This window comes from Mandrillus leucophaeus, unplaced genomic scaffold, assembly GCF_000951045.1.
Source record: "Mandrillus leucophaeus isolate KB7577 unplaced genomic scaffold, Mleu.le_1.0 Scaffold52, whole genome shotgun sequence".
In the NCBI taxonomy this organism is placed as follows: Eukaryota; Metazoa; Chordata; class Mammalia; order Primates; family Cercopithecidae; genus Mandrillus; species Mandrillus leucophaeus.
In genome coordinates, this window is record NW_012105586.1 from 3,866,388 (window position 1) to 3,886,104 (window position 19,717).

The following is a 19,717-nucleotide window of genomic DNA, read 5'->3' on the forward strand; positions in this document are numbered from 1 at the left end:
AAGGGAGCGGCAACAGGAAATGGCCAGAGAGGCCAAGAGGGGGCTGGCAAGGGCTGGGGAAGACCCTGAGGCCAGGAGGAGATTGAGGAACACGGAGGCCTTCAGGAGGGTCCTGAGTGGCTGGGAGAAAAGCTCTCTGCTCTTTACTGAGCAGGGTTGGAGTCAGGTGAGGCCCAGGGACCTGGCCGGGCAGAGGAGCTGCCAGGTGCTGACGTGCTCAGGTGGGAGGTGCCAGCCAAGTGCTGCTGGGACAGTGAGGCAAGAGGCTGGCACAGGCTGGTCCCTGGCTCTCTGTGACTTCTCCCCGGGGATGTGTGGTGAGGCAGGATGCTCCCAAGTGGAACCGACCGCCAGCAACTCCATGCTGTCCCTTGAAAGCCTGACTGCATAGCCGGCTCCTTAATCTCCCTGGGCCTCAGTTTCCTTGTGTGTCAAAGGGCACAGCCCCTCCCAGGGCCCAGCAAGCCTAGGAAATGCCTCCAGGACCTGGGCGCCCCTTGTAGTTGAAGAGTCGTTCATTCATTCATTTGTTCATTTACAGATTACTTCTTGAACTACCTGCTCTGTGCCAGGCACCCTGCCAGGCCCAGAAAGTAGAGTGATTCTCAAGCGCTGCCAAGGAACTCGTAGACTAGTGGAGGAGACAGACATGTGCCAGGCAGGCTCAGGGCAGTTTGATGGAACTGTGGTTGATGGGGGAGGCCTGCAGGTTGGGGGATGCAGGGCTGTTTGGGAGGGTGGGTTGTGCTTGGCCTTGCACACCTCTGACCTCCATGCCCTCCTCCATCCCTGCAGCTGAGGGCACCCGGTGCACGGACCCGCCTGCAGGCAAGCCCGCCATGGCACCCAAGCGCAAGGGCGGCCTGAAGCTGAACGCCATCTGCGCCAAGCTGAGCCGCCAGGTGGTGGTGGAGAAGCGAGCTGACGCCGGCTCCCACGCGGAGGGCAGCCCATCGCGGCCCCGGGACCCAGAGCGCAGTGGCCCTGAGTCTGGGGCAGCCCGGGCCCCCCGCAGCGAAGAAGACAAGAGACGGGCGGTGATCGAGAAGTGGGTGAACGGGGAGTACAGCGAGGAGCCGGCGCCCACACCCGTGTTGGGGCGAATTGCCCGCGAGGGTCTGGAGCTACCGCCCGAGGGTGTCTACATGGTGCAGCCCCAGGGGTGCAGCGATGAGGAAGACCACGGGGAGGAGCCCTCCAAGGACAGCGGTGCCCTGGAGGAGAAGGATTCGGACGGGGCAGCCACCAAGGAGGACAGCGGCCCCAGTGCCAAGCAGCCTTCAGGTGGGTGCCTGGCCTTCGAAAGGAGGCTAAAGGCCGGGACAGGGAGGCCATCGGGGAAGGGACAGTGTGTCCGGTGAGCACACCTGACTCCTCACTCCTGCTCTAAATACCTGCCCCTCGTCCCACCCAGGGAGGACTCCTGGAGTGGGAGAGACTAGGACAGGGAGGGGCACCCCAGGTGAGAAGGGAAGGGCTGGAGCTGCCCCACACAGTGGGTCTTTGAGAAACCACAGGCAGAGGGGTGGACAGGTGGAGAGGGAGGAAGGGAGGGTGGCTGGATAGATGGACGGATAGGATAGATGGCTGGACAGATGGTGGGTAGGTGACTCTTTACACACAACTGTGAGGCCTGAGCTTACCGGGCACAGTACCTGGCACAAGAGGGGCACAGTGGTCAACAGCATGAACCTTGTGAGCCTGCTGTCTGCGCATTCTGCTACTTAGGGCGTTTTCTCGGAGGAGCCCAGGACAAGCTTTGTTCTCCCGCCACTCCCCTTGGCCTCCTCTTCCTTCCCTACACTGCTGTCCCTGGCCCTCCCAGCAGGACGTCTCAGGGCCACACGGATTGCCAGCCCGGCCAGCCGTATCTTCTTACAGCCAGCTGCCCCGGCCGCGGTCCCCTGGCTGACCTCTCTCCCACGAGGCACGGAGGCCCTGCTCTGCTGGTATCTCCACGTCCTGGGGATCCAAAGCAGCCCTGCACGCCTTCTGCTTAGGGGAGGGCGGGCCTGGGGTTCCAGCAGGCAAGGGGGTCGCCAGGACCACAGCCCCCAGGTCTGGGCCTTCTCTCTGCCCCTGGCCTCCTTCCCAGCCTTGTGTCTGGTGCCCTGCGCCTCCCCTGCCCGCTCCCCTAGCCCTTCCCCTGCAGCGAGGGGCGCATCTCCTCCCTGTGCGGGGAGCCCTGCGCAGCCACATAATTATGCATATAAGATATAAACAGAGCTGTTTAATTATCCTTCGCCACATCAGTGACAGAGTAATTAACAAACATTGCAAGATCAATGAGGAAAAGTGTGACCTTCAGTTTCCTCTGATAGGAAAAGCCCTTGCCGTTGCCAGACACAAGGTGATTGTGCTGGGCCTGAGGAGAGGAGAGGGATGCGACAAGGGCCACCATCCCCTCCACACCCCCACCCAGGCCAGCTCTGCCCGCAGCTGGCAGGGAGCAGAGTGGGCCTCAGCCCTTGCCTCCTTCCTCCAGGGGAGTGGAGAGCGGAGTTGGCAGAGGCGGGCCTGGAACTGCCTGTGGCCTGGGGGACTCAGGCCTCGCCCCTTAGCCCTGACACTGGGACTGCCTGCTCAGCCGTGAGCGCTGGAGGAGACAGACAGTGGAGCCCCAGCTGCCACCGTGGGCTTGGCTCCCAGGCCACCTTCTCTGGGCCCTGAGCTTGGCCATGCAGGCCTGTGGGCCCCCTCAGTGACCCCTGCCTGGTCCCCTCCCTGTGCAAGCTGCCTGCCCTTCGAAGCTTCTGTTTCTCTGCCATATATAGCGAGGGCTCAGCTGCCTCCAGCTATTTTTAGCCCCTTTCCCTGGTCCCTGAGCCACTGAATCCAGCAGCCAGAGCCCACTCCTCCCGAGCTGGGCCCCCCAACCCTGTGTAGCTTGAGGTCAGGACAGTGGCTGACCCGACAGCCCCGCCCCAGGGGAACAGCTGTCTGTTGGTTTCTTGAGTCCCTCTGTGCACCCTGGGTGCCAGGTGGCCAGGCCCTCCCACAGCCTCTCCTTCCACATCCCACCGGCGTCCTCCCCTCCCCAGGCCCAGCCCTGTCCCTTTAAACCCCCATCCCAGGTATCTCTGAGGATCCCAGGCCTGGCAGGTTCACCTGGGAGGAGACCCCCAGCCACGCCTTCCCTTGGCTGTGTAGTCAGCCTGGGGTCCTGTCACCCTGAGCGTGCCCATGTGGCTGCCTTGCACACGAGCAGAGAGAACATGGTGTCCCCGGGGGCCGTGCAGGTATCAGTCTCGCGGGTGCACCTAACCCTGACACAGGGCATGTGCCATGGCATATGTGTGCATGTGCCATGCCCTGCGTCAGGGTTAGGCATACGGGAGGCATGTAGCACACGGGCAGTGAAGAGGCGAGTGTGCGTGTGCACTGGGGTCACGCCTCGGCCGTGGCGTGGGGCGTGTGTAGAAGAGGCAGGTCCACACGAACAGCTCAGAATTAGCCTGGGACTGCCTTCTCCCTCATTCCGAGAGACCCGGGGCAGGGGTTCCGGGAGTTGTGTACCTGTGTGTCTGCAGAGGTGGGAAGGCAGCCAGGGATAGGAGCTGGGGAGCCCGAGTGTGCGTGCAAGAGTGTGTGAGGTGTGTGAGTGTGTGGTGTCTGTGTGTGAGTCAGTCAGTCTGAGTGTGTGTGTGTGGTGTCTGGGTGTGTGTTTTATGTGAGAGTCTGCATGTGACTGTGGGGGGGTGAGCGAGTACATGAGTTTTATGTGACTGCGTGTCTGGGCGTATGTGAGAGTGTGTGTGATTGTGAGCACATGACTGGGTGTGTAGTGGGTGTGATTGCATGTGTGTTGTGTGTGATTGTGTGCACGTGACCGTGTGTGTGGGTTTATGTATGTGATGGCGTATGTGTGCATGTGATTGTACGTATGTGCGGGTAAGAGTGTGTGATAAGGCGTGTGTGTCGTATGTGATTGTATGCACGTGACTGGGTGTGTGGGTGTGAGAGTATGAGAATGCACATGTGTGTTGTATGTGATTCTGAGCATGTGATGGGGGGTTGGGGGGTGCCAGTGTATGTGTGTGTTTTATGTGATTGCACGTGACTGTGTGTGGGGATGTGAGAGTGTATGAGAATGCATGTGTGTGTTGTGACTGTGTGTAGGTGTGTGAGTGTATGAGAATGCATGAGTGTGTTGTATGTGATTGTGTGCATGTAACCGTGTAGGTGTGTGAGAATGCATGTGTGTGTTGGCGATTGTGAGAATGTGGGTGTGTGAGAGTGTATGAGAATGCATGTGTGTGTTGTATGTGATTGTATGCATGTAATTAACTGGGTTTATGTGAGTTTGTATGTGATGGCATGTGAGTGCATGTGACTGTGTGTGGGTGTGTGAGAGTGTATGAGAATGCATATGTGTGTTGTATGTGACTGCATGTGACTGTGTGTGTAAGAGTGTATGAGAATGTATGTGTGTGTTATGTGTAATTGTGTACATGTGACTGTGGGTGTGTGTGTCAGAATGCATGTGTGTGTTGTGAGTGCATGTGATTGTGTGGGTGACAGTATGAGAATGTCTGTGTGTTGTGTGTGAGTGCATGTGACCGTGTAGGTGTGTGTGAGAATGCATGTGTGTTGTATGTGATTGTGTGAATGTGACTGTAATGGGTGTATGTCTGAGAATGCATGTATGTGTTGTATGTGATTGTGTGCATATGACTGTGTGTGGGTTTGTGTGTGTGCCTGTGTGTTGGTGTGTGAGAGTGTGCGAGCATGTCACTGTGGGGAGGTGGCTCCAGGCTTCCTGGTGTGCCCAGGGGTGGCCACAGTGGGGAGGCTGCACTCAGGCCCTGCCTGGACTCCTGCCCTCCCTGGGTGGCCCAGCCTTGTGTGAGCGCAAGTGATTGGAGGAGGCCAGCGGGTTGGAGGACACGTCCAGGTCCTATGTCACAGGCCGGGGCACATCCACAAACCCGCCCCTGGCTGAGCTGTGTTGTCAGGGACCCCCAGCACCTGGGAAGGTATGGGGAGGCCAAGAGACCGGGTCCCAGGAAGGCTTGGAGTGGACCCTTCATCCGCCCAGGGGATCCATTTGCCGGGTCAAGGGAGGTCCTCCAGCCAGGCCCAGCCCGACCCCGGCCAGAGCATCTTCCTCACCCCTGGGCTCCCGCCCAACTGCCCACCGGCCAACGTCCCTACCTGTCTCCGGTTCTTGCCACTCCCTGTCCTGGGAGGCAGGTTGGGATCTGGCCTTACTTCCAGTAAAATGACTTCTCTTTCATATTAGGCCAAGGCGAGAGAGCGGAGACATTTATGAAACTTTGTTTAATGTACTGAAAAGCCATCGGCCAGAACATTTAGGAAATTGATTTTCCTGGCATTGATGAACTCGTTTTATTTTACCCCAGTATTAATTACTTTTTTTTAAAACAAATTAATTTAAGAGTCGTAAAACCTAACAAGTGAGCCAAATGTCCATAGATCATGTCCTGCTCTGCCCCTCCCCACACTGACCCCCTCCCTCTGTGGGTGGGGGCTCCTGTTGGGGGGACTCCTGTCCCTCCCACTCCCTTCCAGAGGTGATGCGCCCCCTCCTCCTCTGCAGGAGAGGCCTCCTCGCTGCGGGACTATGCGGCCTCCACCATGACGGAGTTCCTTGGCATGTTTGGCTACGACGACCAGAACACGCGGGACGAGCTGGCCAGGAAGATCAGCTTTGAGAAGCTGCACGCGGGCTCCACCCCAGAGGCGGCCACCTCCTCCATGCTGCCCACCTCCGAGGATACCCTCAGCAAGCGGGCACGGTTCTCTAAGTACGAGGAGTACATCCGCAAGCTCAAGGCTGGCGAGCAGCTCTCCTGGCCGGCCCCCGGCGCCAAGACTGAGGAGCGGGTGGGCAAGGAGGTGGTGGGCCCCCTTCCCGGCCTGCGGCTGCCCAGCAGCACGGCCCACCTGGAGACCAAGGCCACCATCCTGCCCCTGCCGTCGCACAGCAGTGTCCAGATGCAGAACCTGGTGGCCCGGGCCTCCAAGTATGACTTCTTCATCCAAAAACTGAAGACCGGCGAGAACCTGCGGCCCCAGAACGGGAGCACCTACAAGAAGCCATCCAAGTACGACCTGGAGAATGTCAAGTACCTGCACCTCTTCAAACCTGGGGAGGGCAGCCCCGACATGGGCGGGGCCATCGCCTTCAAGACGGGCAAGGTGGGGCGCCCCTCCAAGTATGACGTCCGGGGCATCCAGAAGCCAGGCCCCGCCAAGGTTCCGCCCACCCCCAGCCTGGCTCCCGCACCCCTTGCCAGCATGCCCAGTGCTCCCAGCGCCCCTGGGCCAGGGCCGGAGCCGCCTGCCTCCCTGTCCTTCAACACTCCCGAGTACCTGAAGTCAACCTTCTCCAAAACAGACTCCATCACCACGGGGACCGTCTCCACTGTCAAGTAAGGCGCTCCCCACCCCACAACGCCCAGAGCTGGGAGCCAGACTAGACAGGAGGCCTCCTTCCTCACCGGGGTTGCCCATGCTTGAGGACACACCTGCCGCTCACACCTTACACACATCCACTGTGCACCCAGGCGCATGCACACTCAGGCTCCCCTCCACGTGCTTCCACACTCACAGGTGCATGCCGCGCTCACGTTCACTCTTGCACCCACAGAACCATGCGTGAGCCCTCCTGCAGCACCCTGCCCTGCTCCGGGACCTGCACGCTCCACCCCTCCCATGCACCTTGCACACACCTCCCACACATGCCCACACTCCCAGGCACCAGCATGCTGTGCCTTTTGCTAGCATGCACACCGGGACTGTCGCCTCCCCCATCTGCCCATGATGGGCTTCCTCTACCTGCTGCCGTGAGCGCCGAATGCAGGCCTGTGGTTGGCTGAGAAAGCGCCTCCCTGGGTGGGGATGCTGGGTCCATGCTGGTGGCCCTGGCTCCTGGGCTCAGAGCCTGGGCCCTGGAGGAGGCAGGAAGCAAAGGTCGTGACCGGGGTGAGGTGCATACACCCTTACAGCGTGAACCCATGAGCAGAAGAATGGCCTGGTTGGTCAAATGGTGGATGGTGTGGGGCTGAGCGAGACCCTTCCCCAGAGCTCCTCCTGCACCCTGGGGAGCTTCCGGACCCTGAGAGGCTGCATAGCTGGGAGCAGATCGAGGCAGCACGGGCTGCCTGGGGCGAGGATACACTTCCCCTGCCTAGCTGCCTGCCCCCGCCTCAAATCCCTCCCCGTTGGGGGGCCTGGTGCCCCTCAGCCAGCGGCCTCCTGATGATCCCTGAGTGCCAGGCACCGATCCCGGGCTTCCGCAGCTTTCCGCCCCATTGGACCCCAGGCTGGCCCATGCCCGAGGGGGGCTCCAGCCCCACCTGCATGAGATGGCCCTGCCCTCCCAGAGTTGGGCTTGTTGAACCTCTGGCCAGCTTCCACCAGGGATGTCCTCAGTCCCACCCTGGGTGCCTGGGACACTGCAGAGCAGAGCAGAGGGGCTGGGGCCTCACGGCAGGGGCTGCCCAGATGCCCCTGTGGCACAAGGCTGCCCCATCTGCTCACTGGCTGTGCCCTGTGTGTCTCTCGCCAGGAATGGACTGCCCACAGATAAACCAGCCGTCACTGAAGATGTAAACATTTACCAGAAATATATTGCCAGGTAGGCCCCTGGGGAGGAGCCTGCCGTGGAGAGAAGGTGGGGGGCCAGGACTGACCGGGCACTCTGAGACCATTCATTTGACATCTGACCTCTAGGGCCAAGGTAGCTGCCTCCTTCCACCCCCATCCACTTCGGTCCCTCCACCGCACCAAGGGCTGCCCTGCACATGCCCGTCTCAGAGCCTCCTTCCGCTCTGTGTAGTCCAGGCCACACATTTCCTCAGCAGCCTGTACCCCCAGGTAGGGCCGGGGTCCCGACGCAGGGCCTGGCCACAAGTGAATGCAGCTCCCCCAGCTTGCCTGGGTCCTGCTGTCACACAGAGCTTTGAGTAGGGTGCAGGTCACTGTGCAACTGTCAGGGTTGGGAAGGTAGAGGCAGGCCGGGTGCGGTGGCTCATGCCTGTATTCCCAGCACTGTGGGAGGCCAAGGTGGGAGGATCCCTTGAGGCCAGGAGTTCGAGATCATCCTGGGCAACAGAGTGAGACCCTATCTCTTAAAAAAAAAAAAAAATTAGAGAGAGAGAGAGAAGGTGTGGGCTGTCATCCTCTCTGACACAGCCCAGTGCACTTCCCCAGTGAGGCTCTGACACCACCTGACTCCAGACCAACCCCTTTCCATCCCAAAGGCAGTGGGATTGGCAGTGAAGAGCCTTTGCCTCAACAGATTCCCCCAAATCACACAAATAACACCCCCCGCCCCCACCCCCCACCGCCTGCCCTCTGATGGGACAGCACACAGCGGCCGGCGCCTGTCTGTCCGCAGATCTTCCAGGTTCCTCCCGCCCGCTCCATCTCTCCGCCTCCATGTTCCGCTCTGTCTCCGCTCCCCTGTCCTGCTTTGTTTCTGCCCCCTGTCCCACTGCCTCTGCCCCCCTGTCCCACTGTCTGTGCCCCCCTGTCCCACTCTGTCTTCAGCTCTGCCCCCCTGTCCCACTGTCTCTGTCCCCCTGTCCCACTCTGTCTTCAGCTCTGCCCCCCATCCCACTGTCTGTGCCCCCCGTCACACTCTGTCTTCAGCTCTGCCCCGTGCTATCTCCTCTATAGTATTATTATTACCATTATTATTAGTGCCTCCACAGATGGCCCTTTTGGCCGCTTCAGCTTAAAGACTTGTTTGCACGTGGTTTTCCCATCACAGTGTGGGGTTTCTCTCTGTGTCTCCTGCAATCTCACGTCACTCTTGGAAGGGGACAGGTGGGCTGAGCCACCCCCTTCTCCACAGTCTTCAAGGTGTGGCCTCTCCAGAGTGGCCCCCCACGGCCGGCCGTCACCGAGGCTGTGGGAGCCACGTCCCAGCGGCCGTGGGGCCTGGAGGAGGACGGGTTTCCTGGGAGGCAGCACAGGCTTCTGGCGGCGGCGGCGGCTGGAGAGTGAGCTCCTTGCTGCAGGAAGCCAAACAGATGCTGTGCTTTAAAAATTCATAACTCTGCACTGTTTCAAGTGTCAGGAAAAGCCCAGGACAGAGAGAGCTCTTTAACGCCTCTCAGCATCAGAGCCCGGGCTGGCCCAGCCAGGGTCTCTGCACCTGGCCAGAGCTGGGCGGGCTGGGAGTGGGGCAGGCAGCCCCTGCAGAAAAGACAGGTGGGCAGCCGCGTGGGCGCCTGCCTTCCCTTCCATCCCAGGGCTTGGGCCCCATCTGTCTCCCCCTGCTTTGACTTTTGGCCACCTCAGCATTGTCCTGCCCCCTTCTTGGGGCCAGGCCACTTTGCCTCAGTGGGCCTGGGGTTCCCCCCAGACCCGGTCACTTGCCTGGGCCTCTGCAACTTCAGCTCCCCTCCGTATCCCATACAGGGCCTGAAGTGTCCTCCCTGGGGCTGGGGCTGGGGCTGGGGCTGTCACCCACAGCAGGGCCCTGACCGCACCCCTCCTCCCTCCAGGTTCTCGGGCAGCCAGCACTGTGGCCACATCCACTGTGCCTACCAGTACCGCGAGCACTACCACTGCCTTGACCCCGAGTGCAACTACCAGGTACGGCCACAGCGAGATGGACTCCGCCTCCCCCACCCGCCAGCGCAGCATGGAGGCACTTAGAAGTCGGTGGGGGAGTGGAGGGGGTTTAGTGCTACTTGCATCACCCAAACTTGACTTGAACAGGCAGAGGGCCCGCAAAACGACCAGCCTGCCCACATTCCCTGATTCCTGCCGACAGAGCAGCTCCTAGCATTGGGGGCCAATGACATCCCAGTGGTGATCATTCCAGTCCCCTTTCGCTGAGAGCCTCCCATGTGTCCAGGCCATGCCAGCCAGCCTGTGAGCCTTGCCTAATTGACTCTTTGCAGTGGCCTTAGAAAGTTAGCAATACTGCCCCATCTTAAAGATGATAAAATGGAGGTTCAGCCAGAGTGCCACTGTGCCCAAGGCTGCCAGCTTGGTGAGTGCAGGGCTGGTGAGTGGGGGGAGAGTCGGGGCAGCCTGCCTGGGGCGGCTCCCTCTGGCTTGCCAGGGATCCCAGCCTGCCTTAGTCCAGAGGTGCACTGGGCGGGATGAGCCATCAGCATCAGAGCCCCTGCCTTCAAGGCCTGGCCCGATGCATCGTCTGTGGCTCCTGGGGATGGCCACTGGGGACCCAGGGGAGCATCAGGGAAGAATCTGTGGTTCTAGAACCTTTGGGATGGTTCCCTCCCAGGGCTGGTGTGCCTGCCACTGGTCTTGGACAGTCTGGGCTGCCTTGACCCCAAGCAGGGTTCTTTCTAGGGAGACCTGAGGCCAGCACCCGGCCCAGGTGCTCTTGGCATATGGGAGGAAGGGCGGAGGGGGAGCTCAGGCTCCTGCCCACACGGCGCTGTCTCCTGGCAGAGGTTCACGAGTAAGCAGGACGTGATCCGTCACTACAACATGCACAAGAAGCGCGACAACTCCCTGCAGCACGGCTTCATGCGCTTCAGCCCGCTGGACGACTGCAGCGTCTACTACCATGGCTGCCACCTCAACGGGAAGAGCACTCACTACCACTGCATGCAGGTGCCTGCCGCGCCCGTGCCCGCCAGCATCTGCAGGACCGGCTCGGGCCCTCCCGGCTCTGTGCCCCCACTCCCAGAGGCAGGGCTGCCCCGCGGGCAGAGCCCCCAGTTGATCGGGAGCCCTGGCCCAGCACAGGGCTAGCCAGCGAGCCAGGAGGGTCTTGGGGGCTCAGGCTTGGGCAGCGTCTGGTGGGCCAGGGTGGGGCCTTCCCCATGGCCATACTTGGTGTGGATGAAATTCAGTGAGCTGTTTATACAGATGGACATTTTTCAGGCTTTAACACCAAGAGCAGCATTGCAAATGATGCCTGAGGAGGTTTTTGTTTAATTCTTTCTTTTAATGCCACGCAGAGTCTGGGCTTTTTCAAGGTGTCAGGGCCAGAAGGAGCGACTTTGGGTTGCAAATAGCAGCCCCGTGCCTCCCCCGGTATTTGTCAGAGGTTGTTATGGCCTCTGTGAACAACCTGGGCCACGAGGAGAGGGGGGCCACCCTCTGGGTTCTGAGATGGTGCAGACACTGGCACGGCCCAGCCTACGAGAGTGTTCAGATTCCACGGGTTTTTACTCAATATGGCAACGTTGCCTTCCTGGCCCGGCTGGGGTGGGGTGGGAGGGCCCCGTGCCCAGGAACTGTCCACTAAGCAAATCCTTGGGCTAAAGGTGACCTCCAGGGTCCAGCCCCTGTCCACCCACTGACGGTTTTGGAGGTAGGGCCATGGATTGGGACTCAAAATCCAACTCCTGCAGAATGCAGCTCCCTCCCCTGGGCCAAAAAGTGCCCTGGGTCTCTGGAGATGCCCTGACCCTCAGCACAGACGGAGCCGGCCCCAGCAGCACTGGGTCCCTCCGGGGGGGCCTGAGGGGCTGTGGGAGGCTTTCTACTCCGCTTCTTACACCCACCTTCCGAGGCCTCCAGTTTGAAGTCAGAGGTGCCAAAGCTTCCCTGAGCAGAGAAGTCAGTGACCCCAGCCACACACAGTGGTGTCGACCTCCGTTTGCCTGACCACCATCCCGTCCTGTGCAGGTGGGCTGTAACAAGGTGTACACAAGCACGTCTGACGTGATGACCCATGAGAACTTCCACAAGAAGAATACCCAGCTCATTAACGACGGCTTCCAGCGCTTCCGAGCCACCGAAGACTGCGGCACAGCTGACTGCCAGTTCTACGGACAGAAGACCACGCACTTCCACTGCAGGTAAGCGGGAGCCTGGCGGGGGCCTTCCTGGGCAGAAGCCGGGAGAGAAGGCAGGGACCCAGGCTCCTGGGACAGCCCAGGCCCCTGCCTTGGTGTCCAGCCTGGGTCTTCCACCCGGGGACTGTCCCTCCCAGGACCGTGGTGGGAGCAGGGTGGGGCCTCGTCTGGGTCCCATGACAGGTTCCCAATGTCCCACCCAGGCGCCCCGGCTGCACATTCACTTTCAAGAACAAGTGTGACATTGAGAAGCACAAGAGCTACCACATCAAGGACGATGCCTACGCCAAGGACGGCTTCAAGAAGTTCTACAAGTACGAGGAGTGCAAGTACGAGGGCTGCGTGTACAGCAAGGCTACCAACCACTTCCACTGCATCCGCGCCGGCTGCGGCTTCACCTTCACCTCCACCAGCCAGATGACCTCTCACAAGCGCAAGCATGAGCGCCGGCACATCCGCTCCTCGGGCGCGCTGGGGCTGCCGCCCTCGCTGCTGGGCGCCAAGGACACGGAGCATGAGGAGTCCAGCAACGACGACCTTGTCGACTTCTCCGCCCTGAGCAGCAAGAACTCCAGCCTGAGCGCCTCCCCTACCAGCCAGCAGTCCTCTGCATCCCTGGCTGCCGCCACTGCCGCCACCGAGGCTGGGCCCAGCGCCACCAAGCCTCCCAACAGCAAGATCTCGGGGCTGCTGCCCCAGGGCCTGCCTGGCTCGATCCCCCTGGCCCTGGCCCTCTCCAACTCGGGCCTGCCCACCCCCACGCCCTACTTCCCCATTCTGGCTGGCCGTGGGAGCACCTCCCTGCCCGTGGGCACCCCCAGCCTCCTGGGTGCCGTGTCGTCTGGGGCAGCAGCCTCAGCCACCCCTGACACGCCCGCGCTGGTCGCCTCGGGAGCTGGAGACTCAGTCCCCGCAGCTGCCGCCTCTGTCCCAGCGCCGCCCACCTCCATCATGGAGAGGATCTCTGCAAGCAAGGGTCTCATCTCGCCCATGATGGCCAGGCTGGCTGCGGCTGCCCTCAAGCCCTCTGCCACCTTTGACCCAGGTGAGCAGGCTGGGTCCTGCCCAGAAAGCAGGCACCTTCTGGACCGGGGTGGCCGCCTGGCCTCAGGCTGCAGAGCAGAGCCGGGGGGTGTTTGGAAGAGGCGTCCGTGTGGCCCCTGCCTGCCAGCGCCCCCTCGTTGCCTGGTCTTCACCCCTATCCTGTTGGTTTCTGTGTGGGGCCCCTGGTTCTGGCTCCCACAATAGGGGGGCCATGCTTCTGTTTCCCCATTTGTGAGCTGGGGGCAATGGTCCCTGCCTCCTCAGCTGCCCCACATCCCTGGGGCCACTGCAGGTCCCCCCTCCCTGTCTGCTCACCCTCCCACATCCCAAGTCCACCCCCGATGAGGGCAGGCCCAGGGCCCCTGGCGTGTCTAGTGTTTCCTCCAGCTGACCTGGAGGGGGGCCTGCGTCCAGCCCAGAGGTAGGGGGCCTGCACCTCACACCTGGACACCTCCAGGCCCAGGCTCCCTCCTCCATGAGTGCCGTCCCAGTAGGACTTTCCAGACAATGGAAGCCTTCTATTTTGTAGTGTCTGACTTGGCAGCCATCGGCCACCTGTGGCTGTTGGTGCTTGAAGCTGGGTCTGTGACTGGGAAGCGGAATTGTCTCTTTAAACGACCCCGCCCTGTCAAACAGAAAAGGGCCACAGCCCCAGAGCGGCGTCTTCCTTCTTCACGCTGGTTCACTGAGGGGCGCAGCTCTCTTTCCTGCCTTCCTATAATTTCATAAATTTTCCATTAAAAAAATGTCCCTCCGTTTTTCTCTGGATTGGGGTGGGGGTGCTTTTCTGTTGACCTCACTCCTCTCCCCGTTTCCCTGCTCTGGGTAGTTCCTATTTGTTGAATCCTTGAGGAGAGTTCAGTTCACATCTGGGATGTGGCTCATGTCACTTACTCATTCAACAACTACTGATGCTTGCTGAGAGCCAGGCTCCGAGCCGGGTGCTGGGACACAGCAGGCAGGATGCCAGAGAGAGCCCCACGCCGTGGAGCCAGCAGACGGTCGGGGATGGTCTGTCCCAGGCACATGGCTAGGAAGTGATGAACCAAGGCGCTGCCCGCAGGAGTGGGGCTCCGCTGGGCCTAGATGCCCTGTTCCCATTAGAAACCCTCTCAGAACCAGCTGAGACTGAGGGTCCCTGTGGCCCAGCCCGGGGCTCTGCCCACACCTCACAGAGGCTGCCAGTGCCTGGCAGGGGAGCTGGGCCATGTTTCCCTGGGACCTTGGGCAGGTGACTTTGGAGAGCTGCCGGAATGTGGAGTCCCCAGGTCTGAAAACTCTCGCAGGCCCAGTAGGGTGCTCATGCCTGGCGGCTGCGCGGAGGAAACACCTCTTGGTCTAGGCATGGGTGGGGCCTCGCTGGCCACGCCCCTCCAGCCAGGGGCCTGATGGATGGGGCAGGGCCCACTCCAGGGCCACCTGGCCTCAGTGGCCAGACTGTCAAGTACTTTGTTTTCATTAGAAAAGTCTCCTTCTCCCAAAAGAAAGGTCAAGCGCAGGGGAGGGGGCCGTTTTATTTTTTAATAAAATGCCACTTGCTGTCTCTGAAACAGCTCTCTGTCAGCTACAGCGCCTTGGGGCAAATTAATATTTCCGTCACTGGGGGAATGTGGGGGAAGGCTCGCTGGACGGCCCTGTCAGCAACTTCTTTTACCCCTGCTCTGCTGGCCTCCTGCGGCCTCACCCGCCCAGCTCCCTTCCGGACCCAGCTCGGCCCAGCCTGGCCTCGTGTCCCTGCCCCGGACAGCCTGACTGTGAGGTCGCCTGGTGTGGCCACTCTGATTGGCCATCGGTCCCATCACCCTGACACAGCAGAGGCCCTTCCCGGGCATGCTCCGTGCGGGGGCCGTCACCCCGGCAACCGCGAGCTGGGGACCACGGAGGGGCCCTCCCAGTCCAGATCTGCCACTTTCCCTCAGCATTAACAGAGTCTTTAATAAAAGCCTAAGCGGCAGCCCCACAAATCGACTGTGACAGTTGGTGGAGAAAACGAAGGGCCCCCGCCCCCACCCCAGCCCCCTCCCAGCCTCCCGCCCTTCTCCTCCAGGAGGCCCTGAGCCAGGACAACTTTGACATAATTTTGCAATAATTATCACTTGAAGAATTGCCACACAGGAGCTAGCGTCGCGAGCGATCACGTCAGCGGGAGAAGCGCTGACCAGCAGCCGGAGCCCACCCAGCCCACTGCCCTCCCTCCAGGGGCACGGCTGTCTGTGCCCAGGCCAGGCCTTCAGCCCCTCTGACGCATCTTCCCTCCCCTCCCCTGCAGGAAGCGGGCAGCAGGTCACCCCAGCCAGGTTCCCCCCGGCCCAGGTGAAGCCGGAACCCAGTGAGAGCACCGGCGCCCCAGGCCCCCACGAAGCTTCCCAGGACCGCAGTCTAGACCTGACTGTGAAGGAGCCCAGGTGAGGCGAGGCCCCCATGGGAGCCAGCCCCGGGAACCGCACCTTCGAGCTGGAGCCCCGGGGTGGTCCTGCTGGGGCAGTTGCAGCGGGCACGGCTGAAGCCCCAGGGTCGGGCAGGGAGGGTGAGCCCCAGGGCCCAGGCCCTGGCCGTCTGAGCTCAAGCCCCTTGGTTTATGTGTTCTAGTAATGAATCAAATGGCCACGCAGTCCCGGCAAATTCATCTCTTTTATCCTCGCTTATGAATAAGGTAAGAGCCATCCATCACACGCCTCCCGTTCCCCCACCCAGAGAAATTAAAGCTGTGCTGGGGGGTGGGGGGATGTGTTTGTTTTTTAATGTTTTGCCTCTAATAAGATGAGTTTGTACCATTTAAATTTTGAGGCCATTTTTCATCGGATATAATTTCAGAGCCACTGCTTACAAATTAATTTAATGAACTGGCTGAAGAAATATATTCCAGCCTCTGACACCTTTTTTTCCCTTCAGATGGAGGGCTCCAAAAGCTTTTCCAGAGCCCTTCAACTTCGTTCATGCCTCGTTATTAATTTTATTTATTTATTTTATATATATTTTTGTTTGTTTAAAAGGAGAGGGGGAAGGGGGGTCTAAAGTGGGAGCAAAACATCAATTTCCACTTTTCGGGTTGAGTAATGGTCTCGGACGCCTTCCGGAGAGGTCGCTCTGGAATATTTATTTTAAATAATGCAGGGTCTTTGTAAATTATACATCATCTCAAATATATTTTTCCCCTTCACATGATACATTTGACTACAGCAAGATTAATTCGGTTACTGTACACAAGTGACTGCCCTGAGGAGGGGCTGGGCCTGGGCTGGACCTGTCGCCACAGGGGTCCTAGCCAGGCACTTGGTGGGGAAGGAGTCTTGCTGGCCCATGGCGTCCACTCCTTGGCCACTTGCTCTCTTGCTCTCCTTCCCCTTCCCCTTCCTTTGGCCTCTGTCCCCACGTCCCCCTCCCTTCCCTTGGAGCCTTGCAATGACCCCCTCCCGGCCACTGCAGCGAGCCTGTCTGAGTCTCACCCGTGAGACTCCCTCCCTCCTTCCCTCCCTCTCTCTCTCTCTCCTTTGTGGGCCTCCTCTTGTTCTCAAGGAATTCATAGGGGTTCCCCCATCCCTCCTCCTTCTGCGCTTCTTTTGAAAACCTTCTGGCAGGAAAATAACCAGGGAGCCGCAAAGTCTGGGGAAAGATGGGCTGCAGCGTGCGCCCTGAGTCGCGGCCTCGGCTTGAGTGATGGATCCTGCGGCACGGGCTCATGTGGAGGAGCCCTGAGGAGGCCTCACAGCTCCTGGGGTCGGGGCAGCGCAGCAGGCTCTCCGTTCAGAGAGGGCCTGGCCACAGCCAGAGCCAAGCAGGCGGGCCGCGTTCTCTGCTGGCTCTGAGGGCTCAGTGGGTCCCAGCAGCCCAGAGCTTCGACTGTTGCTCCCCAGGCAGCCGTGCCTGTGTTCCAAGCTACCCCAGCCCCATGCTCGGCCTCTGTCCTCACAGATGTCTCAGGGCAACCCTGGCCTGGGCAGCCTGCTGAACATCAAGGCGGAAGCGGAGGGGAGCCCCGCTGCAGAGCCCTCACCCTTCCTGGGCAAGGCCGTGAAGGCGCTGGTTCAGGAGAAGCTGGCAGAGCCCTGGAAGGTGTACCTGCGCAGGTGAGGGACTGCCGGCCGCGCCCACCCGTCCTCCTGCAGCACCCGCCCCGGAGCCCCAGGCTCTCCTCTAATGCCGGCTCCTCTGGCTAGGTTTGGTACGAAGGACTTCTGTGATGGCCAGTGTGACTTCCTCCACAAGGCCCACTTCCACTGCGTGGTGGAGGAATGCGGCGCGCTCTTCAGCACCTTGGACGGGGCCATCAAGCACGCAAAGTGAGTAGGGTGCTAGGGGTCATTTCAGCAGAGCCCCACTGATCCCAGCCTGGCTCTGGGGTGGGTGGGGCTGGGGCCGGCACAGCAGTTCCCGCTAGACCACAGAAGCTGAGTCGGCTTCTCAGAGGTGCTGCCCCAGCAAGCGTGGGCTTCCCATCCTGCTTCACACGTGCAGCCCTCAGCCAGGGGCTCTGAGCCCCTGTCCAGGCCCCACCTGGGGCCCTGAGCAACAGCTGCTGCTGCACCCACATTGCCAGGGAAGCCATCAGTCCCAGCACATGCTCCCTGCAGAGCAGGCCAGAGGGGCGCAGAGCCCAGCTGGAGAGACGGCTGTGACTGGAGCAGGAACCCTAGCTGAAGGCCTTTCCAAGCCACAATATTACATCTCTAGGTTACCTTTGACCTAAACATAATGAAATGAATATGTAAATCCCATTGAGTTAAAAGACTTCGAGCCTAGCCGCCCACTTATATATATTTTTGTTTGTTTAAAAGGAGAGGGGGGAGGGGGGAACTCAGAACTTGCAATCGTTTAAAACAGATCTGCAGTGCTCCCAAGGCTTTTCCAACCGCGTAGACACCCTTGGCTGTAGCACGCGGGGAAGCCTACTGTGAATATTGAGAATCCTACCTTTAAGACCTCCGAGCAGGTTCTGGAAGGAAGGGACTTCCTGGGGCAGGGCCTGCTGTCACACACATGGAGGAGCTGGGGACCGAGAAAGGGCACAAGTAGGAAGGCATGGTTAGGCCCAAGCCAGGAGCCCAAGTTTGGACCCAGAGGACATGGCAGTTTGCCCTCCAGTCCTTCTGTCCTGGTGGGGTCACAGGAGACTTCCGGAGCTGAGTGATGGGGACGAGTAGGGACGAACAGCGGGGTCCAGGCCTGTGATGGGGTCACATGCGTGCCCCTCCGCACCTGTCTTCACTGCCCCCCATGAGACCCCCTCTTCTGCCTCTCGCAGCTTCCACTTCCGGACAGAGGGAGGAGCAGCAAAAGGAAACGCAGAGGCTGCCTTCCCGGCCTCAGCTGCCGAGACCAAACCTCCCATGGCCCCCTCATCCCCTCCGATCCCTCCTGTCACCACGGCCACGGTGTCCTCTCTGGAGGGGCCCACTCCCAGCCCGGCCTCCGTGCCCTCCACCCCAACCCTCCTCGCCTGGAAGCAGCTGGCTTCCGCCATACCCCAGATGCCTCAGATCCCAGCGTCAGTGCCTCACCTGCCCGCCTCGCCCTTGGCAACGACTTCTCTAGAGAACGCCAAGCCCCAGGTCAAACCCGGATTCCTCCAGTTCCAGGAGAAGTGAGTCCCTCGATGAGCCGCGAGTCCCGCGTTCCCCTCGCGTCTCGGGAGTAGGTGCTAGCAAGGGCGCTAGGAGGCCCTGTTCCTCACTGCGGATGGCGCTGCTGTCCCCAGCTTCTCTGGGGCATGGCCACCGGGTGATGTCCTTCTAGCCAAAGATGCTGCTGCTCCTACCTCACTGCCTGTCCCAGAGCAGGCCGGCCAGCATGGGCCAATGGTGGCAGCAGTGGCCGCTGCTCCTGCAGGGCATGTGGTGATCCTGCCAGGGCCAGCTGGGGTGGACTGGGCATGGTGGTCCTCAGAGGACGTCTCCCAGCCTGACATGGAGGGCTGCGTCTCCCTCCAGGCCTCTGTATTGGCCTCCTCTGTGGCTCACACCCATGGCTGAATCTCTTCAGGGCACGTGAAGTCACGGGTGGGGCACGGGGGGGCCAGGCCCCTCCAGGCTGTCACTGGCCTGCACAGTGGTCTGAGCTCTTGGGTGGAAGGGACCCTCCTCACTGGATGGTGGTGGCTCCTTGCAGGGAGAACGGTGACTTTGTACTGTCATGTGTGCGGCTTCCTGTTCTCAATAAAAGTAATAAATTGGATTATTTATATCGCCTGAGTGGCAGCTGTCCTCCCTCTCTGAGCACCTGGGGCTGGGCCCACAGCGTGGAAGGGGCCCGGCACTCTTCTCCGTTCCCCCTACCAGCTTCCCCTCCCCTCCTCCTCCCCAGAGTGGCAGCTCAGGTTTCCCAGGCCTGGTCAGGGTGCCCACCGTGGGTCCCCTGGGAGGGGACTACAGTATTGCCAACCAGAGTGGAAGGCTGGGACCAGTGTCCTCCCGCACCCCTCTGCATCCTGCAGGCGGCCCAGGGCAGGCCAGCACACCCCCTCTGCCCCAGCAGCTCTCCCACTCCGCCGGCAAGTGGAGTCTGAGTGGGTGGGCACCATGGGCCCCGAGCTGACCCTGGGGAGCCCAGCAGCTGTGAGCCCCCAGGAGCTGACACCAGGCACGCACTCCTGCTTGCTAAAGGCCTGTGGCAGCAGCGCTTCCTGGTGGGGCCGAGCACCCATCTGCAGTCTGTCAGTCAGCCACATCCACTGCGGCGCCCATGCCACACCAGCCAGGGCCTCACGGCACCCCGCCAGGGCTGGCAGCACCATCCTTATTTTCCAGTCCAAGAAGTTATTCCAGCCATCCTTATCTATAATCCTGAGGTGTGGCCGTGGAAACTACGTGTCCCAGCATGCAATGCTCTGGGCACCCTGCATATTGCAATTCCTGTGCACCATGCAGAGCTCCTAAAAGGAGGCAGGAATGCATGCTGGGATCTGTAGTCTCTGGCTGAGT

General features: G+C 60.6%; 1 protein-coding gene across 1 annotated transcript; it reads left to right on the forward strand.

Annotated features, from left to right (window-relative positions):
* Positions 1 to 792: 792 nt before the first annotated feature.
* Positions 793 to 18,985, forward strand: CASZ1 (castor zinc finger 1). Its single transcript, XM_011996614.1, has 12 exons — positions 793 to 1,284; positions 5,561 to 6,395; positions 7,535 to 7,603; positions 9,480 to 9,570; positions 10,399 to 10,563; positions 11,587 to 11,759; positions 11,960 to 12,801; positions 15,070 to 15,205; positions 15,390 to 15,453; positions 16,713 to 16,867; positions 16,958 to 17,080; positions 18,043 to 18,985. The coding sequence occupies exons 1-12, from the start codon at positions 840 to 842 to the stop codon at positions 18,383 to 18,385; spliced, it is 3,441 nt and encodes a 1,146-aa protein (XP_011852004.1). The 5' UTR covers positions 793 to 839; the 3' UTR covers positions 18,386 to 18,985.
* Positions 18,986 to 19,717: the final 732 nt, after the last annotated feature.

Bases quoted from the DNA above. Each gene is read 5' to 3' on its own strand.
- CASZ1 (XM_011996614.1), top strand. From the start codon at position 840: ATGGCACCCAAGCGCAAGGGCGGCCTGAAGCTGAACGCCATCTGCGCC. The intron at 9,571-10,398 runs GTACGGCCACAG...GTCTCCTGGCAG, and splicing joins ACCCCGAGTGCAACTACCAG to AGGTTCACGAGTAAGCAGGA. The intron at 16,868-16,957 runs GTGAGGGACTGC...TCCTCTGGCTAG, and splicing joins TGGAAGGTGTACCTGCGCAG to GTTTGGTACGAAGGACTTCT.